Source organism: Thamnophis sirtalis, unplaced genomic scaffold (assembly GCF_051295495.1).
Source record: "Thamnophis sirtalis isolate CommonGarterSnake01/CBP01778 unplaced genomic scaffold, rThaSir2_p1.2 scaffold_11, whole genome shotgun sequence".
NCBI lineage: Eukaryota > Metazoa > Chordata > Lepidosauria > Squamata > Natricidae > Thamnophis > Thamnophis sirtalis.
Window position 1 is genome coordinate 53,722,483 of NW_028261391.1, and position 27,981 is coordinate 53,750,463.

The 27,981-nt window shown below is 36.2% G+C and overlaps 1 protein-coding gene across 3 annotated transcripts in view; it reads left to right on the forward strand.

Moving 5' to 3' along the window:
• The window catches only part of MXI1 (MAX interactor 1, dimerization protein), a 71,152-nt gene extending 43,455 nt beyond the window's left edge, over positions 1 to 27,697 (forward strand). For 2 of the 3 annotated variants that reach the window (XM_014062157.2, XM_014062160.2), the window contains exons 4-6: positions 15,034 to 15,148; positions 17,250 to 17,421; positions 20,336 to 27,697. In XM_014062157.2, the coding sequence (XP_013917632.1) occupies positions 15,034 to 15,148; positions 17,250 to 17,421; positions 20,336 to 20,499 (451 nt within the window). In that variant the 3' untranslated portion in view covers positions 20,500 to 27,697. The remainder of the gene's footprint in view (positions 1 to 15,033; positions 15,149 to 17,249; positions 17,422 to 20,335) is intronic. The other variant, XM_014062159.2, reaches the window with a different exon arrangement.
• The last annotated feature ends 284 nt before the right edge of the window (positions 27,698 to 27,981 follow it).

The following is a 27,981-nucleotide window of genomic DNA, read 5'->3' on the forward strand; positions in this document are numbered from 1 at the left end:
TACTTGTTATGGTGGAATGAGCAAATGTCCTCAGTCCCACAAGTAACCTATGCTGTATAGGGCTTTAAAGGTAATAACTAGCACTTTGAATTGCAACCTGGAAAAGAAACTGGGAGCCAATGCAGCTTGCTCAACAGAGGTATAACATGGGCAAGCCATATAGTAACTTCTGGATGATGTTCAAGGGCAACCACATATAGTTAGCAGTGCAAAATGCCAGATTTACATAAGGCAGTAAATCATAATGTGGTTTAAAACAAGTCACATTATGTTCAGTTTGTTTAGCATGTTGTGCGAATCCAGTCCCTCTGATTATTCTGTTAGCCATTGACATTGTGACTTAATAATGTACAAGCCTATTCTATATTTGTAAAAGTGAATTGCTGGGAAACAATTGCATAGAATCAAAACCTAACGAAATAATCCTATTCTAAAGAAGCTTTTGTGAAAACTGCTGGCTGCATTCTGGCTAAATGATGAGAAAGTCCAAAACACTGTTCTCGGGACATGATTGCAAACATGCAGCCCTTCCCAAGGCAAACAACTTTGTTCCCTTAAAGCAGATCTAAAGAACAATTTGTCCCTTAGGATATTCTGGGTCACAAGACCGTTTTAGGAATTGTATAGCAGATCTGTTCCCTTGTTGACCTGTTAACTTATTTAGCTGAAAGAATCATGATATCACTTTGCATAAATAACCATATCGGTTGAAACTGAAATAAAAAAGTGTAATTTTGATGAATTAGATCCCTCCCTCCATGCTTCTGAGCAAAAATCCTTAAAGTTAGTGAGGGTGGGGAGAGAGATAAAGTTTGAGCCAAAAATAGACATCTATAAAAGAACATGTTGATGGAAATTTATGGCAAATTCAGTCGATTTTTAAAATCTTCATTTATAGGCTGTGTTGTATTTAAAAAGGAAAAGTCCCCCTGTAGTCTAACTAGACAATTTTAAGTAAGACTTTTGATTGTATATCTTTTTAAAGGAAAAAAACACACTACTGCAGTGTCCAAAAATGTCTTTCCAAACTTTAGAACTCTATATATTAGATGGGCAAAGAATTCAGAAAAGATTCCTATATACTGTGCATCTATGTAAAAAGAAGTTATTCTACCACATACATATTCTATCACCACTGCACTGGAAAGCCTTTTCCCATATAAAAAAGGATAATCTGATCCTTTTTATAAGACAAGGTTACATCAGTTGTTGTCATCCATTAAATTGGCCTGCATAATCTACATTGCAGTAACCCATACAAGAGAGCAGTCACTTCATAGAACTATATCTGAGGTACATGCAGCTTTAATAAGTGAGTCAAGCTATATAGTATAAGTAGGCCTACGTGTATACCACTACAATGCACTAAAATGGAAGCATCTTGCTATCTCAGTCAGCTCTCTGAAGCGGTGTATCCTACATGGGAAATATTTCTGTGAAACATTGAAAATGTAGCATGCATAGAAATCCATGTTCAGGGAATTAGTTGAGAAATGTAGACATATCTGTTCTCCAACACTTTTGCAAGCCCAATTAATTATTCCCTACATCATGTTTTTTTTGTTCCCTACATCATGTTTTTTTTTAATTTGTCTTTCCATTTATTGAGTGGTCTTTCTTTCCTTGCTTTGGCATAAAGTTGCAAAAAAGCTCCAAACAGTAAGCATTAATTATCTCTCAGATCTATTATTGACCTTGCTGTGTGTGAATTCAGATCATGGTATCATGATCATGGTATCAAGAGCCGAGGTGGCGCAGTGGTTAAATGCAGCACTGCAGGCTACTTCAGCTGATTGCAGTTCTGCAGTTCAGCTGTTCAAATCTCACCGGCTCAGGGTTGACTCAGCCTTCCATCCTTCCGAGGTGGGTAAAATGAGGACCCGGGTTGTTGTTGGGGGCAATATGCTGACTCTGTAAACCGCTTAGAGAGGGCTGAAAGCCCTATGAAGCGGTATATAAGTCTAACTGCTATTGCTATTCAAGCCAGTTTGGTGTGGTGGTTAAGGGACCAGGCTAGAACCCGGGAGACCATTAGTTCTAGTACTACTGTAGGCATAAAGCCAGCTGGATGACCTTGGGCCAGTCACTTTTTCTCAGTACTAGGAAGCAGGCAGTGGCAAACTAACTACTTCTAGAAAACCTTGCCAAGAGAACTGCAGGGACTTGTCCAGACAGTTGCCAGGAATTAAGATTGATTCAAAGGAACCACATTTCTGAAAGAATGCAAAAAATTGGCAGATGCCCCAACTCGATCACTGTGCACAGCTCAGTTTGTAGCACTCATGACATTCTACAGCAAGAAAATACAGACTCTCTCCATTCCCAGCAGTTCTCTGGCTTTCCATTTCTGGTTTTTATTACTTAGCAAAATCTTGGATTTTTGTCCTTTTTCTGATAGAGAGCAGATTGCCCAATAGGAAACAGCATTAAAGCAGCAGCAGCCAGTGAAAAGGATGGTTGTGGGGGAGGGGGAAGTTGTCTTTTGGGTTAGAGAAGCAAACCTTATTCAACTCATACATGATGGCTTCACAAGATAAGCATATTGTGAAAGGAAGTACCCAGATATGTTTTTGCAATCTCTGTAAACGTGCAGATTTTAAGAAGATGATGTTATTCCCATAGTCTCAAAATATTATCTTGAATTGGCTTGGCTGCTTACAGCACCTGTAAGTTCTTTTAAAAGTACTTTCCTACCGTATGCATTTTTTTTGTCTGTGGATTTGTGTGGAATTTAGCTAGCCATTTGTAAAGCTTACTATTTCTTGAAAATGTTTTGGTGTGGGGACAGGAAGGGAGCTGATTTTGTTCTGCAATGGCTGTAAAAAAATCTCTCTTCTCTCTGTATGTAAAATAAAAATGCATTGCTTCTAGTTTAAGGATTGATTTGAACAGAAAAGATTGTTTGCCCCTACACAAGGATGTTCCCCCCACTTTCTTTTTAAGGTAAGATCTTTCTGCAATATTCAACCACAATCACATACCGTGTTTTTTCGAAAATACGACATATTACAGCCATGCCACATTTTTCTGGTGGGCAAAAATAGAAGACCCCCCCCACATATAAGCCCCCTGGACAACCTCCCACCTCCGGCCAGGCAGAGCGCCACACACCAACCTAGCAGTATCCAGAAGGTGCCAAGCCGTGGGAACCTGGGGGGAGGCAAAGGTGATCGCGTTGCTTGGCGCCTTTGGGATACCGCTAGGTTGGTGAGCAATCAAGCAACCAACCACTAGGTTGGTGAAAAATGGGCTACAGGACTCAGAACCGTTGGCTGAGCAACCAGGGCCAGCAGCTGCAGAACTACTGGAAGAAAAGGTGTTTACCCGTTGCAAATATACAGTGATTGAAATTACTTGGAACTGCTTCCATCCTGTGACGATATCTGTAACACCATCAAACATCCAGATTTTCCTATCCCATGTCCTTGGTAAGGAGTCGATAGGTAGACAAAAATGCCAAACCCAGACTGAATATCTGGCTGACTGTTATGGATGATGATGATGATGGCAAAACAGGAAGTAGAATACTAAATATCTCATAATTGAAATTATTACACTTTGCAATAAAAGTTTTGCCACTTTACAGCAGGATGCACATGAAGTTCTGATAAAATACATCAGTTACCACTTTGGATCAATTTTTTGAAATCTCTAATTTGATATGCTTCCCATATACAACATGATTTACACATATAATTTGCATCCATGCAAAATTACCTTTATTGTTCCTTAGATAGTGAGTGGTTTGGCACATTGGATGCATCTGGATTCATGTATATGTACCTAGCAAATTTCAAATATCAAGTCTGCTTAATTTCCATTCCAAATTCAGACCTGTCTGTCTATCTATTTATGACTTTTTGCTGAAAAAGTTCTGAAAAACATTACAGCATTACTGGGAAAGATACTATGAGATACAATTGTTAAAACTGCAACTATCAGATAAAACACTATGGAAATGGTTTCACATAGCAATAACTATAAGTAAACTATAAATTCATAATGTGACATTTGCCTTATGGAACCATTGGTATAAGGATATTTCCTTAATTACTTATCTGGGAAACTGTAATGCAATGTAACAATCATTATAAAGGCATGAGAACTGCCTGATATCTTTGCATCAATAGCAAAGTCACCAATAGGAATTTAGGGGGCCATAAAGAGGGAGACAATTCATGCTATGATTGGTTCTTGTAAATTACAGCTGCTTATGAAGCTGCTACGATAAAGAAACATTTAGACAGGCAGTCCTAATGTAGAAATTGGTTTTAATTTGTATCCAGTAATATTTTGTTCTAAATACTTCCAGAGGAATCACTGAATTGCCCCTTAAGTTTTATTCTTGATCTTTATCAGATTTACATAATATTAATAAACCATTGGTTTGGGCACAATTTCTGTCTTCAGGAATGCCTCAACGAAGAAACTGCATTCTTGCTGTAAGTACACAAGCTACAGTAGGAGACTGAAGCAATGCAGTAAGTGTTCATAAAAATAGGCTTTCTCCCAGAGCATTATATAATCAGAGGGAGTGATGTCACTTGTAACTGTGGAGAGTATCCCTGAAATTGCAGGTTTCTGCAGACGGGCAACTGCTTGCCAAATGTGAGGAGGAGGCTTCTCTGAATTTGTGATAAACTGCAGTGTGGAGTTTTATGCTTTAAAGGAAGGAGATAACACAGACTGGCAGAGAGAACAATGCCTTTTCAACACACAAGCACACACACGACCTCTTTGTACAAGGAAAATTTTAAAAGGGCATCCGTGTTCATCTAACCGGCAGTAGGTTTTCTTAAACCTTCCTATCAAGATGACTCTCGCATCTTATTTGTTTTGTACAATTAATAAAATCAAATAGCTAGTTTTCCTAGTGATCCTGTTATGCTGTCTTATATCCTCCATTTCAAATGGATAGAAGATCCATTAATTAAATCTTCCTTCTTATGCAAGAAGGTTTTCGTGATTCCTAGAAATATCCTACATGGAAATACAGACATTACTGAATTCCAGATTCTGTGACTTCATATTTGGAGTTGAATTTGACCCATGATCCAAAAGTCATATCATTTCTTATTTTATCAGAACACAGTGTAATCATTATTGAGGAATGTGAAGTGCTTCCTCTTAAAAAGGGAAGGGCATTCTGGCCTGTTGATCTGAAGGAAATGGTGATCAGTGTGATCAGAGGATCAATGACAAACAGATCACTGAAGGAAATGAGAACCCTGTTGCTTCTCATTAAGATCTTTAGGAAAGGAGAGGAAGTAAGTTTATTTTTCCTTCCCATAGCAGGTCACTAGGAAGAAGAAGGCCTCGCCACTTCACCTTTCGTCTCAACAAACCTGCTTAGAGAGGCTTAGAGGGAGATCATAGAATTATAAAGATAGAAGGGAACTCAGAGGTCATCTAATCCAATCTATTCAATGTATGATCTACTAAAGCATTTTAAACAGGTTGATTGTGCAGATAAAATGAAGGAGGGCGCTTTGTAAGATCTCTCGAGCATCTGAAAAAGGTTAGCATATAAATTAAATAAAAAACAATATATATTTATTGGAGTAACTCAGACTTATCGAGTGTAGAATATCTTACCCAAGTGTCAAAATGAACTTTAGATCCTTGCACAAGAATCCTTTTGGCATATGGAATACTTGATGGGGAAGTTGAACATGGTGGCAAACTGGTTGAACTGGAGAATTATTTGTAGCCACAGTAGAAACTGGAGCTGAGGCTTTTCAGAATAATACGGATACATTTGAGGGAAACAGTGATGGTTCTCTTTATTTCACATTTCTGAACCACCCATCTCCCTTAGAGAGGGACTCCGCTTCCTTGAAAAACAGTTGCCTCCGTTTGCACAGGTTTCCACATTAAGAAGCTCTGCCAATGATGCTCTGATGGTATTTTGATTGAAAGGATTATTGTATTTGTTTTCTCATACTTCCACAGATGATCAGAAGGTTGTAAAGATACCTGTGATTTCTTTTGGGTTGAGTAGACTTTTGTTCATCAGCCTAAGAAATGGTAGGTCCCAAACTTGCACATTATCTATTTGGAAGGAATCCACCCAACTTTTATATTGCTCAGACTTTAGAAAAGGGAATACAAATACAGTAGATACAGTCAGCAAAGAAAGACAATGTATATGCATGGTGGGTTTGATATCATCTTAGAAAAAGTTAAGTGCATAGCACACTATTCAAAGGTTAGTGATACAGTATTAGTAGCAATGGAATGTGTCCCACCTGTGATGGGATCAATCAAATATTTAATTTTCTAAAGGAAGTTTTGGAAAGATATTAACATCAGTATTTTTAAATACCAGCCAGTTACACTGAGTAGTGATTTGGATAATGGGTGTAAAATATGATTGACTTCTTATTCCCACCAGGAAGGTAATATTGCTAAACTCAGGACTTATTTGTGATTTCTTTCATGTGCTATGAACTGGATATCAATTACAGTAGTCTGATGCTTTTGAATATATGGCTACTTGTTTTTTTAGATTTTTTTGTACTTTCCTCATGCCTTTCACATTTCATGAGGAGGGTTCAGAACTTGGGCTTTGTCCTCCTGGATCCGCAGCTGACGCTGGAACATCACTTGTCAGCTGTGACCAGGGGGGCCTTTGCCCAGGTGCGCCTGGTGCACCAGTTGCGACCCGATCTGGACTGGGAGGCCCTTCGGATGGTCACTCACGCCCTCATCACCTCAAGACTGGATTACTGTAATGCACTCTACATGGGGCTGCCCTTGAAGAGTGTTCGAAGACTTCAGTTAGTCCAGAATGCAGCTGCGCGAGCAATAGTGGGTGTACCTAGGTACACCCACGTTACACCTATCCTCCACGAGCTGCACTGGCTTCCCATTGGTCTCCGGACACGTTTCAAGGTGCTAGTCGTTACTTTTAAAGCCCTACATGGTTTAGGACCTGGCTACCTGAGAGACCGCCTCCTGCCATTTACCTCCCAGAGACCTATAAGATCCCACAGACTAGGCCTCCTCCGGATTCCATCTGCCGGTCAATGTCGGCTGGCGACCCCCTGCGGGAGGGCCTTCTCTGTAGCGGCTCCGGCCCTATGGAACAATCTCCCCGTGGAGATCCGGACCCTTACTACTCTTCCGGCCTTCCGCAAAGCGATTAAGATCTGGCTGTTCCGGCAGGCCTGGGGCTGTTGATTTATCCAGCCCCATTCTGAGTTATGAATGTTGTGAATTTTAATGTTTGTTTTTTAATTTTTATATGTTTCCCCCTTCCTACTTTATCTGTAAGCCGCCCTGAGTCTCCCGAGAGTGGGCGGCATACAAACCCTAATAAACAAACAAACAAACAAACAAAACTTTGTCTTTGGAACCCAGTTATGTATATGTCTTCTTGTCAGGATTATCCTGTTGCCAGGATATAGATAAGACCTTAGAAAAAAATATTTTTCCATTATTTCTTATTCTAGGATCTCTATAAAAGTCATATCACTCTTCTAGTTTTTCTTCCAGGATCAGCACTACGTTATTGGGATTTCTACCTTTCTGTATTCTGAGTGAAACCATTTTTATTATCTTTGAACTGAATGCTAAATATTGCTTTTGGTATGAATAAAAACATTTTACCTCTTATCTTAGTGAGATGTTATGTTTAGGTGAGTTTTTTTAAAAAAATTCAAAATCCTGTTTAGACACCGCCCATCTCCCTCATAGAGCGACTCTGGGGGGGGGGTGTACAAATAAAGATAAAAATATACCAGCCAAGCACACATGCAGCTCCATTTGTGCGAACAGTGTACATGTGTGCATGCCCATTGCTTGTGCAAGTGGTGATATGCAGATATGCACACATACACCTGCCACTTCCACTCAAGGCCCGGTAGTGACCACGGCCCGGGGAAACATAGGAAACTCTCTTATGTCATGTCAGACCATTTTTCCATCTAACTCTGTATTGCCTATGCTCACTAACTATGCCTGTCCAGGTTGTCAGAGGATGTGAAGACTTTTTACATGTGGAGTCTATATTTACAGCTTTGAATTCATGAATTCCATTTAGTATACAGATTAGGTTGTCGTTCACTAGATATTTTATACTTATGAAGAACATATATAATGTTCCATATAAAGACCATTAATGTTGGGGTTTCCTCCTTTAAAATATTTTTAGAGAACATTGTTAACTGCTGTACATTGATACTTATACTAATAATACTAATTTCTACCTCTTGATGTAAATATGTATTAATGCTTTTACCAGAGGGCTCATGTAATGCACCTCTGATTTTATAGCAATAGCATTAACATTTAGATTTATATACTGTCCCATACAATGTCAGCCCCCAGTAATCAAGGCCCTCATTTTACTGACCTCAGTAGGATGGAGTCAACCTTGAAGCCTTCAGGATTGAACTCTAGGTTATGGGTAGAGTTTGTGTGTGATATTGTGTTCTAACCACTGCGCCCCAGGGCTCCTTGAGTTTGGCAAAGCTTTATTTTAAACAATTATAGGTTAATTAATTAAGAGATATAATTTGTGGGTTATAGAAATGAATACTGTTAAGTGTTTTTTCCTTTTGTTTTTTAAAAATATCTTTTCAAAAGTTTTTGAAATGGCACATGATATTGAGTTGGAATATAAAACAAAGATTGGTGAGCAAGGAACAGTTCTTCCAACTTGTCTGTTATTAACAACTTAGAAGAAACTGATGAAACATGATAATGTTTAAAGGAAAGGATTTTTTGTTGAAACTGTAGGTGTCAATATCTAGTTATACAGAATCCTTTGTAAATTATTTGTAAATTAAGATTGTGTAATTTCAAAATGAAATGAGATATAATGTACGGTACCACAAAATTTGGTCCATATTTCTGTGGTCTTTCCTTTTTAAATTAATTATGTGATTAATTATTATCCCCCTGGAGGGAATATTTGCATTTGCAGGCAATATAAATTGAAGCGTCCAATTAAAACTAAAAGCTAGAAATAAACTTCAAAATTATCTTTTTAGTTAGAGAACTGGGCTAAAAAAAGGAAGACATTCAGTAGAGACCAATGCATATTTCTTCACTGAGGGGAAAAAAAACTGGAAGCTTAGAATATATGGGATACTTATTTGGCAACTTTAAGTGTGAAAAAGTCTTGAAATAGTGTGCAAAACATGTGAATATTACAGCAGCATCAATTGAAGTATAATTTCCAAATCATGTAAACATGTTGCTTTCTTTCTGTTTTGGTCAAATCCCACTTGAAGGACCAGTATGCATTTCTTCACATTGATTCCAAAAGAAAAAGAAAGTGGAACAGATTCCGAGAAGAGCAACATGGATGATCAGATAAAAACTAATTATTAAGAGAAGAAACTGAGGGAACTTGATATATTTTAGCTTTAAGAAGAGAAGACTGCAAGGTACCTAAAAGGGTGTTCATACAAAAGATCCAGTCTGATTTGGTCGTCCTGGAATGCAAAACATGAAATGATTATTTTAGGAAAGCAGATTCCAGTTAAATGTTAGGGAAATCTACCTAAAGGAAAGAAGTTGGATGGTGAGACCTGCCATCAGGAGAGCTAGTAACTTCTCCTTTATTGGACATTGAAGCAGAAGCTGGACATCCATCTGTCAGGATGCTATAATGTGATTATGATTTATTGAGGTTGCTAGTTTTCAGATCAATTTGAACGTGTTACATGAGAAGAGGCTTTCTTCACAGCAATATGGATTAAATGGCCTGAATCCCTTCGGTTCAGAAAAATAATCAAGTTACAGTTTTTCCTTTTTAAAAAAGTTACATTTAAAAATTATACAAAGATATTCCTTAGCATCTAATGAAATGTCCTAACATCCACAAAAAGGTATATACAATAAATCAATTTGGTGGTCTTTATTATGCCATAAAGTGTTGTTTGCCAAAGGTTTTGGGGGCTGTTTTTTTTTAATGACTAACAGCCCTTTTATAATAGGACATTTAGAATGGAAATACTGATAAGCTGGTCTCCCTTGTAGTGTTGCTTTTTTTCTGACAGTCCACTTCCAAGCCTCTGACCCTAAAACTCTTAATCATCCTTGCTTGTCAGTGGTATAATTGCAATTCTTATCCCCCCCCTCCCAACTCTTCAGTTTATTAACAATAGCAGTTGTTAAATGCCACATGTAAGTGAAAGAGCCAGATTAATTTTTCAGCCTTCATTTGGGTAGATGGAGCTCTCATATTCCTCTCCTTTGTCTGTGGACAAGACCAATGAAGGCTTTTAGGAACATAAACAGAGGCTGACATCATTTTGTGTTATTGATTTGGAGGATTCAGTTTCAGCAGTAGTTTGTGAATGAATTCTGGGGAGATTTCTTCAGAAGACAGAAGGAGGAAAGCTGAAGGAAGGAATAGTTTTGAACTTTACCTAGATCAGCATGGAACATCTGGATTAGCTGATACCAGAAGAATCCCAAGGATAACAGTCCACACTTGGGAAGGGGTGGAGGGGAGAAAGAGCTACTTTCCCCTGTTTTTTCCTCCTCAGGGTTGAAATAAAAATTTGTATAGTAAATTTTTCAAGAGAAAAATTAAGCTTTTACCCTTGCTCTGAAGTACCATGCAGCTGGTTAAAAGTGTATTAAATACTTCCATTAATTGTCAGTTAAAAAGCAAATCACCTCATTGAAATCAAAATGAATTTCAGTTTATATGTTCTCCAGTTCATTATGGAATCTCAGTATTGCAGTACTGGGGAAGGGCATTATTTTAACCTAAGGTTTTACATTATTTGCTTTTGTGAGCTATGACAAATGTCAGATGGAGAGTGATTGTGTAACTGGTTTAAGAGAACATTTTATGAGGAGACTGTGTGACCCGTTCTTGTTTGTGTGTCTTGATGCAGTAATTTGATTTGCATAGAAGGCTAAAGTCACATTGTTTTGCAGGCTTCTTAATCAGATAACCTTTTAGACTGACTGAACCTAGGCTTCCCTATTTGCAATGTGAACATTAAAGGAATGCTTGTTTTATAAAAGGGGCATAATAACTAAAATTTCTTCCTCTGCAGAGATCCAGGACAAGCGTGCATCAATTAACATAAATTGGAAGGGGAGTGAATTTGTTTTCCTCTCATTTTGGCATGTTTTCAGTTCTAACTTGCATGTGAACATAGTTGAGATATCATTGGTTACTAACTTGGTTGTATGATAGTTATAAAGATATGTTTCTGGAAAGAGTTATGACCTTTATTATCTCTAACACACTTCATATGAAGCTGCCTCAGAAGATGAATTGGTGCAGAATGCAAGCAGCTAGACTGCTTGGAAACCAAACCCAATTTTGTTGGATAAAATAGATTTCAAAGTCAATGCATTTGTTGCCAATAGGCTCCTAAGACCACATCAGAATGCCTGGTTGCTACCCTCATTTTTATATGGTCCACCTGTACATTTAGTTACTTTTTCCTAAGGACTTCTCATTTGTTCCAACTAAATTTCATTATTTTATTTTCAGCCTATTTCTTAATTATCCAGATCATTTTGAATGATTTTTCTACCTTCTATTGTTTGTTTCATCTTTAAATTTGAACGCACATTCCATCTATCTTGTCATCCAAGCCATTCACATATTGAAATGTTGATAGCTCAAGATTGGATCTTGGGAGTGTCACTTTTGCTTTCTTCATTTTGACAGATTATCTGAGCATTTTAGTTATGATGTATGAGCCATCCAGGCCATTCTGGAATGTCATCAAGTATTTTGCCAAACATTTGGTTGAAATGAAAATATAGTATAACCATAACATTCCTGTTCCTGTAGTTTATAGAAAAAAATTACTGAATCAGAAAACTAGAAGATCTTAGTTTGATAACATTTGTTTTTGAACAATATGATTTTAGGGATTTGAACTCTAAGGGATTCAAACAGGTATTCCCCTGATCATTTCACCGAAATTCAAAGCAATCTCTTCACTTTGCTATATTCAACTTTATGGTAGAACACAAATCTCACTAGGAATGAAAATAGGAATTGAATGCTCTTTATTTGTGTCTTAGTATTTTGCTGTCTTTATTGTGCAAGTGGTACACTTTTTCTATTCATTAAAAAAAGAATACCTGAAAAAAAACCTTTGTTATTCTTAACATCCTTTCTCCAACTTAGATGATTTTAAGATTTAGTCTTTCTGTTACCATATTTGCAATTCCAAGCTAAGAGTTTGTGTTCCTCACTGGTGTCTTGTTAAATGGTAAGAGAGCCATTTTATGTTGTTGGCAGAACATCACAAAGGTTTGTGCAATATCACTAGATTTTTGCCAGTTGTTTTCTCTCTTGCTGGAATAACATTATTTTTTTTTTGTGCCTCTTATTTTGGGAAACAGCTCACTTCCCATCTTTGGTTCATTTTCTTATTTGTTTTTTCTGCTATAGGAAATTATTTAATATTAAACATCTGATTTTACATATTAAAACCCATTTTTATGAAGTTCAAAATATGTATTTGCCTGCACTTTGCTGATGTGTATGTGTGTGTGTGTGTGTGTGTGTGTGTTTGTGTGTGTATGTGTAAAGAACTCCTGAATTATGTAGTCACTTTCCCTAAGGTTTGTGATCCATCCTCTTTGCTGATTAAGTCTTCACTTTTATTTAAGCCCAGTCCAGAATAGCTAATTCTTTTGTACCTTTCTTCACCTTTTGAATGTGAATATTGCCTTTCCCTAAATAAGAAATTTGTGAGCAGGATATGTCAGGAATGTCCTGAACTGAAAATAGAGCCCACAGTTCGAATTATTGATGTATTCCATCTTTATGTTTTCATGCTGGTTTGAAAAATCTGCAGTTTGCATTTGAGAAATATCTCTTGCAATTTCTATTAGTTGGGTGATCAGTAATAGGACCTATTACAATATTGCTTAATAAAAATGATTCAAACAATATTACAAAATTCATTCTTAGATTTCTAAACAGCTGTGTATATTTTTAAATACTTTATAAAACTCTTCCATTTTTGTTGCTTATTCTCCTTTAAAGCAAATAGTATTTTTCATCTGCTATATTCTAGTCATGGGAGAGACATTCTACCAAATGTCAGTTTATTTACTCTTTTATTAAATGTATATGCTGCCTTTCTTTAGGGGCTCAAAGCAGCTTAAAGCAACCCATTGCTTCATCCTCATTTTTTTATGATAGTAACCCTGTGAGGTAGGTTAGGCTGAGACACGCTAAATTATATGTGTAAAGTCGTATTTTCCTTCCTATATTAAGAGTTCAAACTCACTTTATTTTCCATATGAAGAATGCATTAGACTTCTAATCTGAAAATATGTTTTGGATTTTCTGATATGGATATGGGGAAGTGTTCATTTCTGCTCAGTTATCATCAGGACCTGATTCAATGTGTCAGCTGATGATCAAAGCAAAGAAAGCACTAGTGGAAATTAATGCTGAGAGATGGGCATATTGCATACATAATTAACATAATTTATATGCATATTGAAAAGCCAGTCTGCAGCTAATGTATGTCTTTTACTCACTGCATGATAATATTAATATACAATATCCAGACTCCTTGTTATTTCTAATAGGAAACATCTTGTACTGGTTCTCTAAAACAATAACTGGATGTTACAAGTTAGTGAGAGGATGTAGGGAAAATAGAGCTGGCCTTTACTCACTTTTTTAAAATTCTTGCATGTTTAGATTTCTTTATCACTATAATCAAAAATTAAAGTTGGAAATAATAGAAATTCTCCAACAGTTTTATATAATAGCCATCTCCTGCTTAACTAGCACAAATAATCACATTTACAATGAAAGAGGATGTTCCTTCAATTCAGGATAGAAATTGTACCATAATTATACCATAATTGTAGGAAGCTGGCAGGTATATATGGGGTAAATCTATTGTTTTATGTGTATGGATGTTTCTAATTAAGTATATTATTTTCTTAGTCAATGTAGAACACTGTATTTTATGCATGGTTCTCTGTAACATGCAAAAGAATTCCCTATCTTCTATGTTTATGTGCTGAAAGACAAGATTCTAGTTTTTGTACTTTTGCCTCTCACACCAAATTACATGAACCAATTAAATGACAGATCATTCTGTCCTCTAACTATAGTTAACATGTAAAAACTGTAGCTGTCAATTCAAAGACACATCATATCCTAATTATCAGTTCCAAATATGGGGACACAAGGATGCAGCTGAGCATGAATCAGTTGGGCAGCTGGGATTTTGGAAATATGCGCGGGGGGGGGGGATTGCTAGCAATCTTATTAATGTTTTCGTTGAGAGTGGTAGATTGGGTAGTTGCATAGTTCTATGTATGGAATAGCCTAAATAAATAAGACAGAAGCCAAATAATTTAACAATTGTTTTGCACTCATCAACCAATTTCGTTGTATTTAAGTATAATGACAATAAAGATTATACTTATACTTATCTTGCTGAAATGTTTTAATTACATCACAGTTCTCTCTGTATGGTTAGTAATGAAGAAAGCATAAAAAGATGCAGCAGCTTTGCTCAAATTTGTTAATCCCCAGATCCGTTGGCCAAGATGGCTGGTGGAAGTGAGAACTCTAGTCCAAATTATTCTGGGAGTGTCACTTTAGGAAAAATAGCTTGTATTAAAAATGTGGAGTGACAAGTTGTTGCAGCCTTCCCTTTTTTTGTTAAAGTAATCATGAGGAGTTCAAACACAGTATGTGAGTGAGAACCAAGATTGTCAACCATTTTAATTTGCAGTGCAAAATAAAAAAGAAAAGAATGCATGATAGGCAGAATTATTTTTCTTTGAGCATTGTAGCGTCTACTGGAGTAACATGGAACTATCAGAAATTACCAGTTAAGATGAATGATGTGGAATATCAATGGTGAAATAATTCAATATGCTACAATTTATTTTCAAATACCTGTCAGAGTTATTAACTGGCTCACCAGCTATGCTTGTTAGAACACCAGCCTCAAACTGTTTCCACCTTTTACAGTAGAAGTCAATATGATATTATTTAGGAAGCTATTTGAAGAAGGCAAGTTTCAGTTCAAAATGTATCTCTGCATCTTTTCTTCCCAGACGAGCCCACCTCCGCCTGTGTCTAGAGCGCTTAAAAGTTCTGATACCATTAGGACCTGACTGCACCAGACACACAACCCTTGGGCTGCTTAACAAAGCCAAAGCGCACATTAAGGTAAGACGGGTATCCGTTTCCATTTATAATAATGTTTCAGATAAGGTTATTATCTTCCTCAGAGGGTTCATACATGATGTTGCTATAGTGCAGTTTCTCATGTTGTGGTGACCCCCAACAATAAAATTGGTGTCTCGGTTCCTAATACCATCGAAAATATGTGTTTTCCGATGGTCTTAGGCGACCCCGGTGAAAGGGTCATTCGACCCCCAAAGGGGTCCCGATCCACAGGTTGAGAAACACTGCTATAGTGTCTTTAAAAGCATGTCCCAGCATTTTTGTGGCATTATTTTTCTTGGTAAATTTACAGAATTTGTTCATTCTATAAGAAAGTCTGGTATAGAAATCTGAAGTCTAGTATTGACTTAACGTTCAGGATATAGTTGCTTAAGTACCATCTTTTAAATGTCAACACATTATTTAAAATTCCAGAATAGTACAGTTCCACAAAATACAATTAAAAAATTAACAGGAACTTATATTGTATCATTGATAGTATAAATTGCCATTGGGCTTCATCTAACAAAGTGTTTTCTTGAAGTTCAATATTGTTTATTGAAATAACTTTTGAATAGATAGACGTATCTATATTTGAATGCCCAAATTTTATGGCACAACTATCAAGATAATTCCTAAGTTAAATGGAGTTTTATTTCTCTGTTTCTTTCCTAGATGCTGTATTCAGGCATCTGATAAATACATACCAGGATCTGAAGTGTTACATTTTTCATTGATGTTATTCATGATTTTATGATTGTAGATTAATTTTTTACATTTTTTAAATACAAAAGATATGATAGCAATAACATCATTCAGAAACTGTTAAGTCCAGATGTAGTGTACAGTACCATTGTTAAAATAATAAAAGCAAAATGCTAAGTATGTGTCCGAAATAATATAATAATATTATGCAAGGGTTCCATCGTGCCTTAATGGTTGATAGATTTGCTGAAAATATTATTAATTGACTAGCAACCATACTGTACCCTCTTTCTTCAACCTACTAATGTTGCTGTCCTCAGTTTAATTAGAGGGCATGAAGTTAGGAAAGGCCATGTTAAAGAGTGTTCCAGATTTTAAGTTATATTTACTACTAGTGAAACGTCAAGTAATATAATCTAAACCACATGGAGCCTCATCCAGACAGTCAGTTATTCAGATCAGCACAGTTCCATGTGCCATGAGCAGGCCAAACACATCGGGGAGAAACTATTAATAACCAATAGTCATTAGTAGCATGTGTTAATTATTCAAATCTACATATTATCTTTGCATTCCATTTACAATATATGGGTACTGCATTTGGAAAATAAATACTGTACCTAATAACAAAGAAAAAAAAGAAATTAGTTTTAAAAAAGCACAGCAGGTGCCCTGGCTGCAGTGTTTCTGACCCTTTCCTGATTTTTCTTTAAAAAAACAAAACAGAGTAGTGCCAGGCTCACAGGGATCGGGATCAGGATGTGCTTAAACAATTTGGAACAGCTCAAGCTTAGCAGGGAGGGAAACCCTGCTTACTTAAATGGATGGTATTAGCCTGAGATGACTTGGAGTTATGCAACTTGCTGGCCATCAAGAAACCCTGTGCATTGGCCTGATAAGATTTCCCAGCTGTAATGAAAGGAGTCTGCAGTAGATTACATAAATAACTGGTCAAATGGGGAACTGCTTCAAAGAAATAGCTGATAAATTAAGTGGTACATACACTTCTTTACGCTTCTTGTTATGCCTTTTCCTATTAAATTATCTGAATGGAGAGTGAGCAGTGATGGAAAAGAACTAGCCATGCTCTGCTTGAACCTCTCTTCTTCATTGCTCTAAGATTGGACTGAGAAACAAATTGATTGTTTTTGTAGGGAATACGGACACTACTTTTCCTTACTTGCAAGGATGCCATTGAAGTGATATATCATTCATATTCTTCATCTCTGATCCTTCAACTTTGCCAAAATATATTTCCAGTTTTCTCTGTAGTCATAAAGATCATCAGTTATCTTCTGACAAAGCTTTCAGAATAAGATCTGAAGAGAATATTAGTGAATAAAATGGGGAAAGTGCTGGGGAAATCCAGACAATGACAAACAATCTTTTATCATGGCAGAAACTTGAAGAAGCCGACAGAAGAAGCCAGCATCAGCTTGAGAACCTGGAAAGAGAGCAAAGATTCCTAAAGCGACGATTGGAGCAGTTGCAAAGCCCTCAGGACATCGAGCGAATACGAATGGACAGCACTGGATCAACCATGTCCTCAGATCGCTCTGATTCAGAGCGAGGTCAGTATTTGATCCCTCCATATGGTGGTTAAAGACACAAAATGTTCATTTCTCTTTGCTCCATACAATTTCTTTGCTTCAATCTATGAATAACCGTACTTTCATTCAGATGACAAGATGAAGAAGGCACGACTTGAGGGACACTTGTTAGGAAACATATGTCATCTAAATTTTTCATAGGTGCTTAGGAGTCTTTAATATCAGTATTAAATTTAGCAGACCTTAAAGTCGTTTAATTTTGCTCTCTGTCTAAAATATATTTGATATGTTTTGCCTGTTTGGATTGAATTCATACAAGTATCAGCAACTTCTAGGTCTACAATATACCTATACTTAAAATAATTTATTTATTTATTTATTTATTTGACTTATATACCGCTTCATAGGGCTTTCAGCCCTCTCTAAGCGGTTTACAATTTTTTTAGCAAATTGAGTCAGCAACTTGCCCCCACAGTCCGAGTCCTCATTTCACCCACCTCGGAAGGATGGAAGGCTGAGTCGACCTTGAGCCGGTGAGATTTGAACTGCTGAACTGCAGATCACAGTCAGCTAAAGTGGCCTGCAGTACTGCACCCTAACCACTGCGCCACCTCGGCTCTTATTTTATCTCATGTACAGTATTTCATGAGAACGAAGACTCTGTATCTGTACCTGATTAAAAACATATGTGGTAGACCTGCAATGGACAAACTGTCTTACAAAGTAGTTACACCCTGGAACAATACTACTTTGTTAATTGTCATTTGTACTCATCTCCTCTATTTAATTCTCCAAATTTGCCAAGATATAAATCCAATTTTCTTGATAGTTAAAAACAACACTAATGAATTTTAGCAGAGCTTTCAAATTAATATGTAGTAGAAACCTATTTGGATACAGTTTATTTTCTTGTGATACCATCATGTGGGTTTTTTTTGACAGGAAAGGCATAAAAGCTAAGACATCACAAGATTATTTGCACTTCATCGAGAAACAGCTTTCACTAGAATTATGAGACTGATATAAGTACTATTGTCTTTAGCTCAACTTAGGCATCCAAATGAAAGAGTGCTTATGGTAAACATTGCACCCATCAAAAGTTATTCAAATCAATGGCTCAAGATGTTCATGCAAATAGGCAAATGTCTGTAGGAAAAGTCTTTATGTATGGATACTGAATTCTGCACTGGGAAAAAATATGGTAGTACAGGACTCTTGCCTACATGAAACAAAGTGCTCATCATTCTATAGGCAAAGACTTTCCCCTACTATGAATACACCGAGATGATTAACTTTGGGGGTGAGGAGAGAACTTTTTTTATATATGAAGGGTTTTTCTCCCTTTCTCTTTGTGAAGTTTTAGCTTAACAATTATATATTGGGATTCTTGCTTTATGAAATTAGGATAATATCTTGCTTTCAGGCAGTACACTGAAACTGATATAATAGGGAAAGGAGAAGTTAACAATAAAGTGAGATGATATCCCCCTCTTGTAATATTTGATTTTAACATTGATTCATTTACACGAGTTTCTCAGAAAGACATATTGCTGCTGCTTTTTAGATGAATATCCGATTCAGGAATTAAATGCATATTAGTAAGTAGCAATAGCAGTTCGACTTATATACCGCTTCATAGGGCTTCCAGCCCTCTCTAAGCGGTTTACACAGTCAGCATATTGCCCCCACAGTCTGGGTCCTCATTTCACCCACCTCGGAAGGATGGAAGGCTGAGACAACCCTGAGCCGGTGAGATATGAACCGCCGAGCTGCAGATAGCAGTCAGCTGAAGTGGCCTGCAGTACTGCACTCTAACCACTGCGCCACCTCGGCTCTTTCAAGGGGAAGTGTTTCCCCTTGAAGTTTTTGTTATCCTCTGAGAGTGTTGAGGCACCATGCTTGATAAACCAAAAGAATGTGAGGTGGTTGGGTTTTTTTTTTTTACACAGCATACATTTGGGCTTACCCGGGTCCAGATGCCACTGCATTTTTGCAGATTTTTTCAAGGCCATCTGCCTTAAAAACATTTTTTTTAAAAAAAAATCTGCTCAGAAAGTATTTTTAATTACTTTGAGCAGCTGATAAACTGATACTTGAGACTTTAGCCATTCTTCTCTCTTGGCCTACAATACCTCTGGGACTACATAGATCCAGAATACCTTTGAGAGAGCTAGACGACACTGCAACAACAGAGGTGAAAGTTTTACTGGGATAGAAAACTCAGTTAATTAAGAGAATTTAGGCAACACTATCCTTCCTGTTTCACAAACAATCCCAATGATCCATGATTTCATTCTATAATCATCTGTTACTTTACATTACTTCTTCAAATCCTTAATGTGGAACTTTAAAACTTCAAATACTCAAAGAAGTTTTATTATATGACCAGCAAATCTATCTTGGTTTGCAGTAATGTTCCTTAATGTAGAATGAGAAATCTGTTTGAGTGGATGCGTGAGAGGCCTATTCATGTATAGAATATTGAATTAGTATTTATCATTTTAATCCAAGGCACAGTGACTAGTTATAAATATTGAATTAGTAATCAAATGATAACTGGCTATTAATACTAATTTGTAAAAATGAGTGCAATCCAATCTCTTGTAATTCTTTCAAAATTCTTATCAATATCACAATGCACTTTTCTCTCTTTTGTTCTTCATTTTTTTTCAAAGATTTCACCACACAACTGTACAATAACTCCTCAGGACATTGCTGGAATAAACCTAGATCAGGCCTGTCAAAGTGGTGACCAGAGATGGCCTGTCCAGGCCACGCCCACCCAAGCTCCACAAAGGCAAAAAACATCACTATAGGTCACAATAAGGCCCGCAATGCAAGCGGGTTTGACACCCCGATCTAGATTCTTCAGGCAGGGATGGTCTTAAATAAACTTGCTCTGATACTAACTTGAGGCTTTTTTTTTTTCCCCCAGAAGAAATTGAAGTGGATGTGGAAAGCACAGAGTTCTCCCATGGAGACGTGGATGATATCAGCACAACCAGTACGAGTGACATTGATGATCACAGCAGCTTGCAGAGCATTGGGAGCGATGAGGGTTACTCCAGCGCTAGTGTCAAGCTCTCCTTCACTTCCTAGAGCCTGGTGCTAGAGCAGAGCAACTGGTTTCTTTGGAGCAACTGAGTTTCATTTGGCAGAGCTCTCAAGATACAGTATTTTTCTTACCCAACCCACCCTTCAACAGCTAAGCTTGGACAGACACAACTTTAGAATAGCTCCATGGGTCCATGGAAGAGTGGGGACCTAGCAGGGGAACCAATTAGTCTTTATCTGACCATAACCCAAATTTTTTGACTTAGTGCTAAACTTCAGTTAATTTCAAATTCAGGACACCGTTCCAGTTACATATAGCTGGACTGAGATTTTTCCATCAGCAGTGGATACCTATATTGAAAGATGGATTGGATGGGAAACTTGGCTGTTCAGGTGCTTGCTTTTTAATTTGTCACCATTGGGGGGGGGGTTCCCCCTCCTTATGTTCAAACTTAACAAACTTGTTATAAGACCCTTGTGGTGCTAATAATAAATAATATAAAGTATGTCCAATATCTATGATAATCTAGCATATCTGGGATAGCTGTATGTTTTTCCCAAATAATGGGAAAAAGTAGCCAAGGTGATATAGTTCATTGGATGAACCACTTCCAATGCATTTGCACAATACTTTGAAGGGTTTTTTTTAAAGCTCCATTTTAAATTTCTTTAAATTCCATCAATGATTTTTTTATTTTTTTTCTTCAATATAACTAAGCAGCTAAATAGTTTTCCTGTAGCTTCACCAGCAAAAGTTAGTCCAGTCAGCATCTTTTATTAACTGGGTATCTCCAGCCATCTTTAATCATTATCATCTGAGAAATGTAATAATAGCAAGATGTTCTGCTTATAGCTCAATGTTTCAGCTGGACTTGGTTTCAAGGCAAAAAACTTGGGCTATACGATTTTACCACTAGATTATTGAGTTGTAGCAGCCACCACAGGTGCAACCATGGTCTGGATTCAGTGGCTGAATTAGAATGATTCTCCTGTTAGAGGGCGAGAGACAGACCAGCCTGTAAAACAAGTGATGATGTGCAAAAAAGACACAAGTCTCCATTCTGAGCCACAGTTACCTTTTTTTTCTTTTGCAAATTATTTTGATAAAGCTTTGTAAAAGTTGTTTGGGTGAGATAACCTACACGTGACAATGTATTTTTAGATCTAGACATGATCTTGCAAACCTTTTATAATTAACACCAATTGAAAGGGACTTGTTTTCCTGCTGCCATGCACAAGAGGAACAGGGACTCCTTCTTGGGTTTTATGGCTCTACCTTTTGGATTCCCTTTGCAGACTTTGGTACCTGGATTCCTAATATAATCTTGGGTTCATAGCTAAGAAGCATCTCAATTTAACAATCTGCTAGGTTGATTCCAATTTCTCCTGAGCAGAAACTGTTGTTGTTTTGCAGTTAAAGAATAAGATTGTATCCAATGTTTTTATCATTGTTTTTATTTTGAACTTTCTAACCTGCACTTTGAGGTCTTTGCTTTTCTTTAAGCTTTTTAACCACAGAGATACTTATTACTGTTCCTTTACCCAGTTTAAACTTTATTCTTTATTTTGAGACTTCATCTATGACACTTATTTGAGAATTTTGTTTGGGAGGGGTAGTAATTTGCCTGTTCCCCAATTACTAAGGGAAAAAACTGAAAAGTAAAAAAAAATGCTTTATAAACTCATAACTTATTGCTGATTATAATTACTGGTTGTTAATTTCAGTCCTGTAGATCTTTAATTTTATTGTTTAGATAGGACTGGGTGACAAAAAAATAAAACAAAATAACCTCATTTAGCAGTACAGTGGAATTGTGTTTAAATGTTAGCATATGTTTCTGCTTAATAGTAGCACTTTAATACCATTAAACATTTCTGTATCTGAAATACGTTTGTTCTGCCATGTTGGTCACTCATGAGACTTTAGAATACTCATGTTGTTTGTGCCTGAAAAAAACCCTCCATTGGCCATGTGATTAGATACCCCAAATTACTTCTCCTGTAGCTCTTGTCTTAGTACTGTTATGTTGTGTGATTTAACTCCAATGTGTTAGGCATTTACCCCAGAGCTATTATTATATTGTATAACGTACCACTTTAGGACCTGTGTCATGTATTAGAGACATCATGCTGCCAGGTTTTATAGTGTGTTCATAGCTGGGGTTTTAATTCTTATGTTCATTAAAATCTGGTTGCAGTTACACATCTCTCCTATGGAACTAAAACTACTAAGTAACACCAGTTTATATGGTAACCTCTCCCTCTAGTGGCTGATATAGGAATTGTTAGTTTTAGTTAATGAGAGTAAAGAGTAAGAGAGTAAGAGTAAGAACTTTTTATAATTCTGAAGCCTATTAAATATGGCTAGTGTCTTAGTACAATTTGGTGGGATGGCAAGAATGATAGCTGAAAACTCAAATGAGCTGTCACTCCCAATCTACGATTTCTTATCCCAGCAAAATAAACTTGTTTCTGTGAATTCAGCTGCAGAAACTTACTTAAAAGTGTGTGTTTTCTCGAAGCAGAAAGGCCTGACTTCAAATTTTAATGGTGTCTTCACTATCCCACTGGGTCTTAGTGTGTTAGAACTAGAAAGGCTGGATAATCAGTTCTAACACACTATCAATACAGGGGAAAAGCAGGAACCGGATGAGAAGCCTTGCATTGAGAAAATCATTTCAGGAAAAGGCTGAAGGAACAGCCTTGACGTAAAGTCTGAAAAGCGTGCGTCAAAGAATGCACAGCTTTGATTAATACGATCTTAAATTAAGATCATGTAAAAATGATTCTGCACCAATTCATTCCCAATAAATTATGTTTAGTCCTAATGCAAAACCGTTTAATCAGTCACCTTATGTCATTGGACATCCATTTGTCTGAAATGGTATAGGGGTTCCTGCCTCAGTAGGGGATTGGAGTAGAAGACTTCCAAGGTCCCTTCCAACTCTGTTCTGTTCATAACTTTTTTTGATGTATTTGACTTGGTAAATAAGAAACTATAATCCAGATAGACATCTCTGGAAATAATACTCTTTCCATTTTACAAAGTGGGAAAAAGTGTTATACCATTTATTAAGTAGGATGTACTGCAGCCTGTCATAATTTATTGCAAGGACATACTATATATTTTTCATAAATGTAAAACCATATCCTTCATTATCCTTTTGTTTTGGGGTGTTATACTTGTTCCTCATCTTCAATTCACAACCTTGTATATTATTTTTTCCACCATACAAAAATTGGATTCTCGTTTGGAATATAATCCTATGCAAGTTTACTTAAGACATAAATCCCGCTATGTTCCATGGGACTTACTCCCATTTGTATCTGCATCAAATTAAGCCTTAGATTCAGACATGAGGTTGTATACACTTTTGCATTTAAAATGCAGGGTATTTTTTTTATATAATGGGAGTGGTTGTATCAGCATCCAAGCAGGGCAGTTTGAGGCAAACCCTATTTTTCTGCTTTGGAAAATCTCTTCGGAAGGTGGCATTAGCTTTGGAAATAAAAAAAATGCCACTATTTCAAAATCATCTATGTATCTTGATGTTAGCCACCTCAAAAGGCTAAATAAGAAATGCTATTCTCTTACATGCTATGCTTTTATAATAAGCAGTTCAGACAGCCATTCTAGTATGATCTGCAAGTCACATTCACTGATACATCATTCCAAATCTGTGCCCTTATCTTCTACTTGGCAATACTGTGTATATGAGAAGAATGATTCTGTATTTTAATGAAAAATAAAGATGCAAAAGAGGGCATTTATACTTGTTACATTCAAAAAGAAAACCAGGATTCCTATAGAGTTATTAAATTTTCACTTATGGCAAGTAAAATGGCTTACACTGATTCAGGCAGAGATGTTTTGTATTTCTAGGTCTACTAAGTGAAAATTTACGAGACTGAAACAGAATTTATATATATTTTATTTAAATATGTATATTGGATGTTTTTTATTGATTATTTGGAGAGGTGTCCGCTGTATCTAAATTTACATCATTTGTGTCAATTTTTGTGAATGGTATAATTTGCAGTAAAAACTTCAGTTTATTAGATAAATTATAAGAGTCCAAATGAAAAATTTGTCTCTTACTTCAAAAATGAGTCAAAGGAAGGGTTTATTTACTATGTAATGCAGGCTATTTGAGTACTTTTTCCTTCATGGTTTCTTGGATCAAACTAGCGGGCTAAATTTAACTTTTTAACTTTGCTAAATTCTAGGATATTGTAACTTGTTTTACCAACAAGTTTAATTATTTAAAAGTTCTGATTTTTAGAAGCCTGAAACCTGTCTTGGCTACTTTTATTTTCTTTCTCTTTAGTCTCCTTGTACAGAAGAGTAGGGGAATTCACTTATATCCATATACCAATTCAGTTGGGCATATACCAAAAAGTGGATATAGGGTTGCATACTTATATGAAATAAAAGAAGCAAAGACAAATAAGTAGGCTTCAGAAAGCAGAAACGTTTAGTATATGTTAATCAGGTCAATACTTTTTAGGAATTTATTAAACAGGCTTAACTGGAAGCAATAGTTAAATCACTTTTCATTCAGACATATCCATTCTGTTTATCTCACTCTGAACAGGTAGTTTTTAACCTTATGACTATTAATTTAAGAGTAAGCAAAGTCACGCTGGCGTTGAAAAGTGACTTACACCTGGTTCTCACACTTACCATTGCAGTGGTCATACAGCCATGCAAGCAAAATTTGGACACTTGACAACCAGCACTTATATAGGACAACTATAACATTCTGGGGTCATATGGTTACCCTCTGCAACGTTCCCAGGGGGTTCCAGCAAGCAAAGTCAAGAGGGAAGATATATTTGCTTAATTACCACAGCGAAAAGGTTTAAAATCAGATGCAACTCATTTATTGCTTAGTGATGAAAGTACTGTTCCCAATTGTGGTCGTAAATTGAAGAGTACCTGTCCTACATCAATTGGTAAATATAATATCTACCGGTATCCAAAACATAATTTGGAAGAGTTTATTTCTTTGTGTACACTGGCTGACATTTCCTTACAAAAAAAGGAATGCTTAAAAAATGTCAGCATTACCAGCATTATTATTATTATTATTATTTGCAGCTATTTTACTAAGAAGACTCGTGATTTTATTATTTAGCTGGTTAAATCAGAAAACATATAAAGAATGGTTAACGTGCGAAAAAGTTTTTTTTAATGAATTTAATGAATCCCTTAAACGTCGTGCACATCTTTTCAAAAATAGCTAAGACACAAATACAGTATACTAAAGTAGTTCTAGATAATATCAGTTGGAAGTACCTCACTTTATTATGTAAATGCTTCCCTGTGCTTCAGATATTGCTATATCTTTGGTATTCTTCCCCATCCTGCAATAACACGTACAATACAGGGTTTTGTTTTGAAATGTTCTATCTCAGGGCCAGTTCATATTAGCACTGGACAAAGTAACTAAAATACACTGATCACTTTTTTGAGATATGAGTCAATGGTTCTGCCTTTAGAAGCTTTCAAAAATAATTACTATCCTGTGTTATGCCAAAGGTTGAATTTATTAACAATAGTGTGGCAGAAATGGTCTGAAGAAATGGCAGGATTTTCTAGTGGTTATTACTCTGAGTCTATGGCATGCATTGATCAGTTCACTCAATCTGTACTTTTATTTAGGGTATCTATAAAAGTTGAAATAATAAGGCAAATAAAGACCAACAGGGTAAGACCCTATGACTACAAATAACTTGAATATCCTTAATTCTAACCACTGTATTTATATTTTATTTCTAGCAGCAAAAGAAACTTAAGAAACCAAATACAATGATCCCTAAAAATATAGAATAATAAAATTATTAAACCCCCATGAAGGAGCTTCATTAGGCTACTTGCTAATAGTACTTAAATACACGTAACATACAAGTCAGGAAGTTGAAAGCCAATTTACTGTATCTAACACTACCAATTTCAGCTAATTTATTAAGGGAGAGTATACAAAGCTGCAATTGGTCATAATGAGGTCAATATATGCAGGGTTTTTTTCTCCATGGTAGCTTGCTGGCTGTTTTAAATTGCTTATTAAGCTCCATTTGGAGTACATTTCAAGTGGATGCAAGGTAGCATCATGTAGGTATAAAATGTTTATCTATTACAATAAATATGTAATTCCAATAAATAGCAAGATATTTTTACAGACAAAATTACTCTGGCAGTGCTGACAGTGCTTTTATTGAAATTAGCTGGTGCACAATTCTGCATTTACTGAGTATCATGTTACTTCCATTAACTTGCTTTTTAAAATCAGAGTTGCTAGAAATTACTTTCCATGTATTTTTTTCCTCAACTACCACACCATGTAGATCCTGGATTTGTAAAGATTATTCTTGCTAAACTGAAGTACATAAACCCTGCTTGTTATGTTGAAACCTACTCATAGCAAAGGATATAATTTTAGTATGACATCTTAGTTGGAAAACTCCAAGATGTTTTCTTGATTCCTAGCAAAAAAAAACTTTTACTGTTTTGCTACTTAAACAAGCTAATGAAATTGCAATATAATCTTACTAGCAATAATTTGCAGTTATTATGACGGAAAGTAAATACAATGCAGGACCTTAAATCTAATGCATTCATTTTATCTTATATTATGTTAACAAGTATCTAATGCAAAAATTAGGGTTGTGCCACTATGTTATTCAGATATTTATCAGAAGAAGGAAAAAAAAAATTCAGGATTTTTTCCCCAGTTTTTAATACATTATGGAATTCTTTTGCAATCTTTAAAGGGGTAAATCACATGGTGCTGTGATTCTACATAGTACTATGATATTGCACTAGTCTAAGAATGCAATTCCAATCTTAAACAAATGTATCCTGAACAAATACTGCACATTTTGACCACGTATGAACTTCAGTGCAAGCTCATTTTTAACGTGTCTTCTATCATTGTTTCAATTCCCTTGAACTTGCCTGAACTATGGCAGTTATATATTGACTCTATAGCCAACTGGTATTTTTTGAGGATTTGACAGCTACAAAACATCCCAATAAATCTTTAATAAGCAGATTGACCAGTGCTAGTCTATAAAACAATACCGAAATGCTGATTGCATCTCTCTATCTGTAATGGTGCAGGGACGGTGCTGACAACACTGTTGCATTTTCATCATTGTAAACACAATTCTTTTGTTTGTGGCCATCTATATTAACTTGTTTAAATATATAAATAAATTTTATGACCTTTTATTTCAAACACGTTTGTTACTTTTCTACTTTCTGGTATCACCTATATTAATAGAAGTTCCCAAAACACAACAGTGCTTAAATCCAGTGCTCAATGCTTTGAGAATTACAACGTAGCATTTCACATGGGTGCAGCAGCATCTGTGCTGGACGCTCCTGCCTATGTTGGGTTGCATGCTCAACATCTATAAAACAGATTAATTGCGAGTTAGTTTTCCCCCAGCATTCTCAGAGGAGCAAATTTCATGATGAATCACAAGTTGCTTTTGAAGTGGTTTCTAAGATATAACAAAATT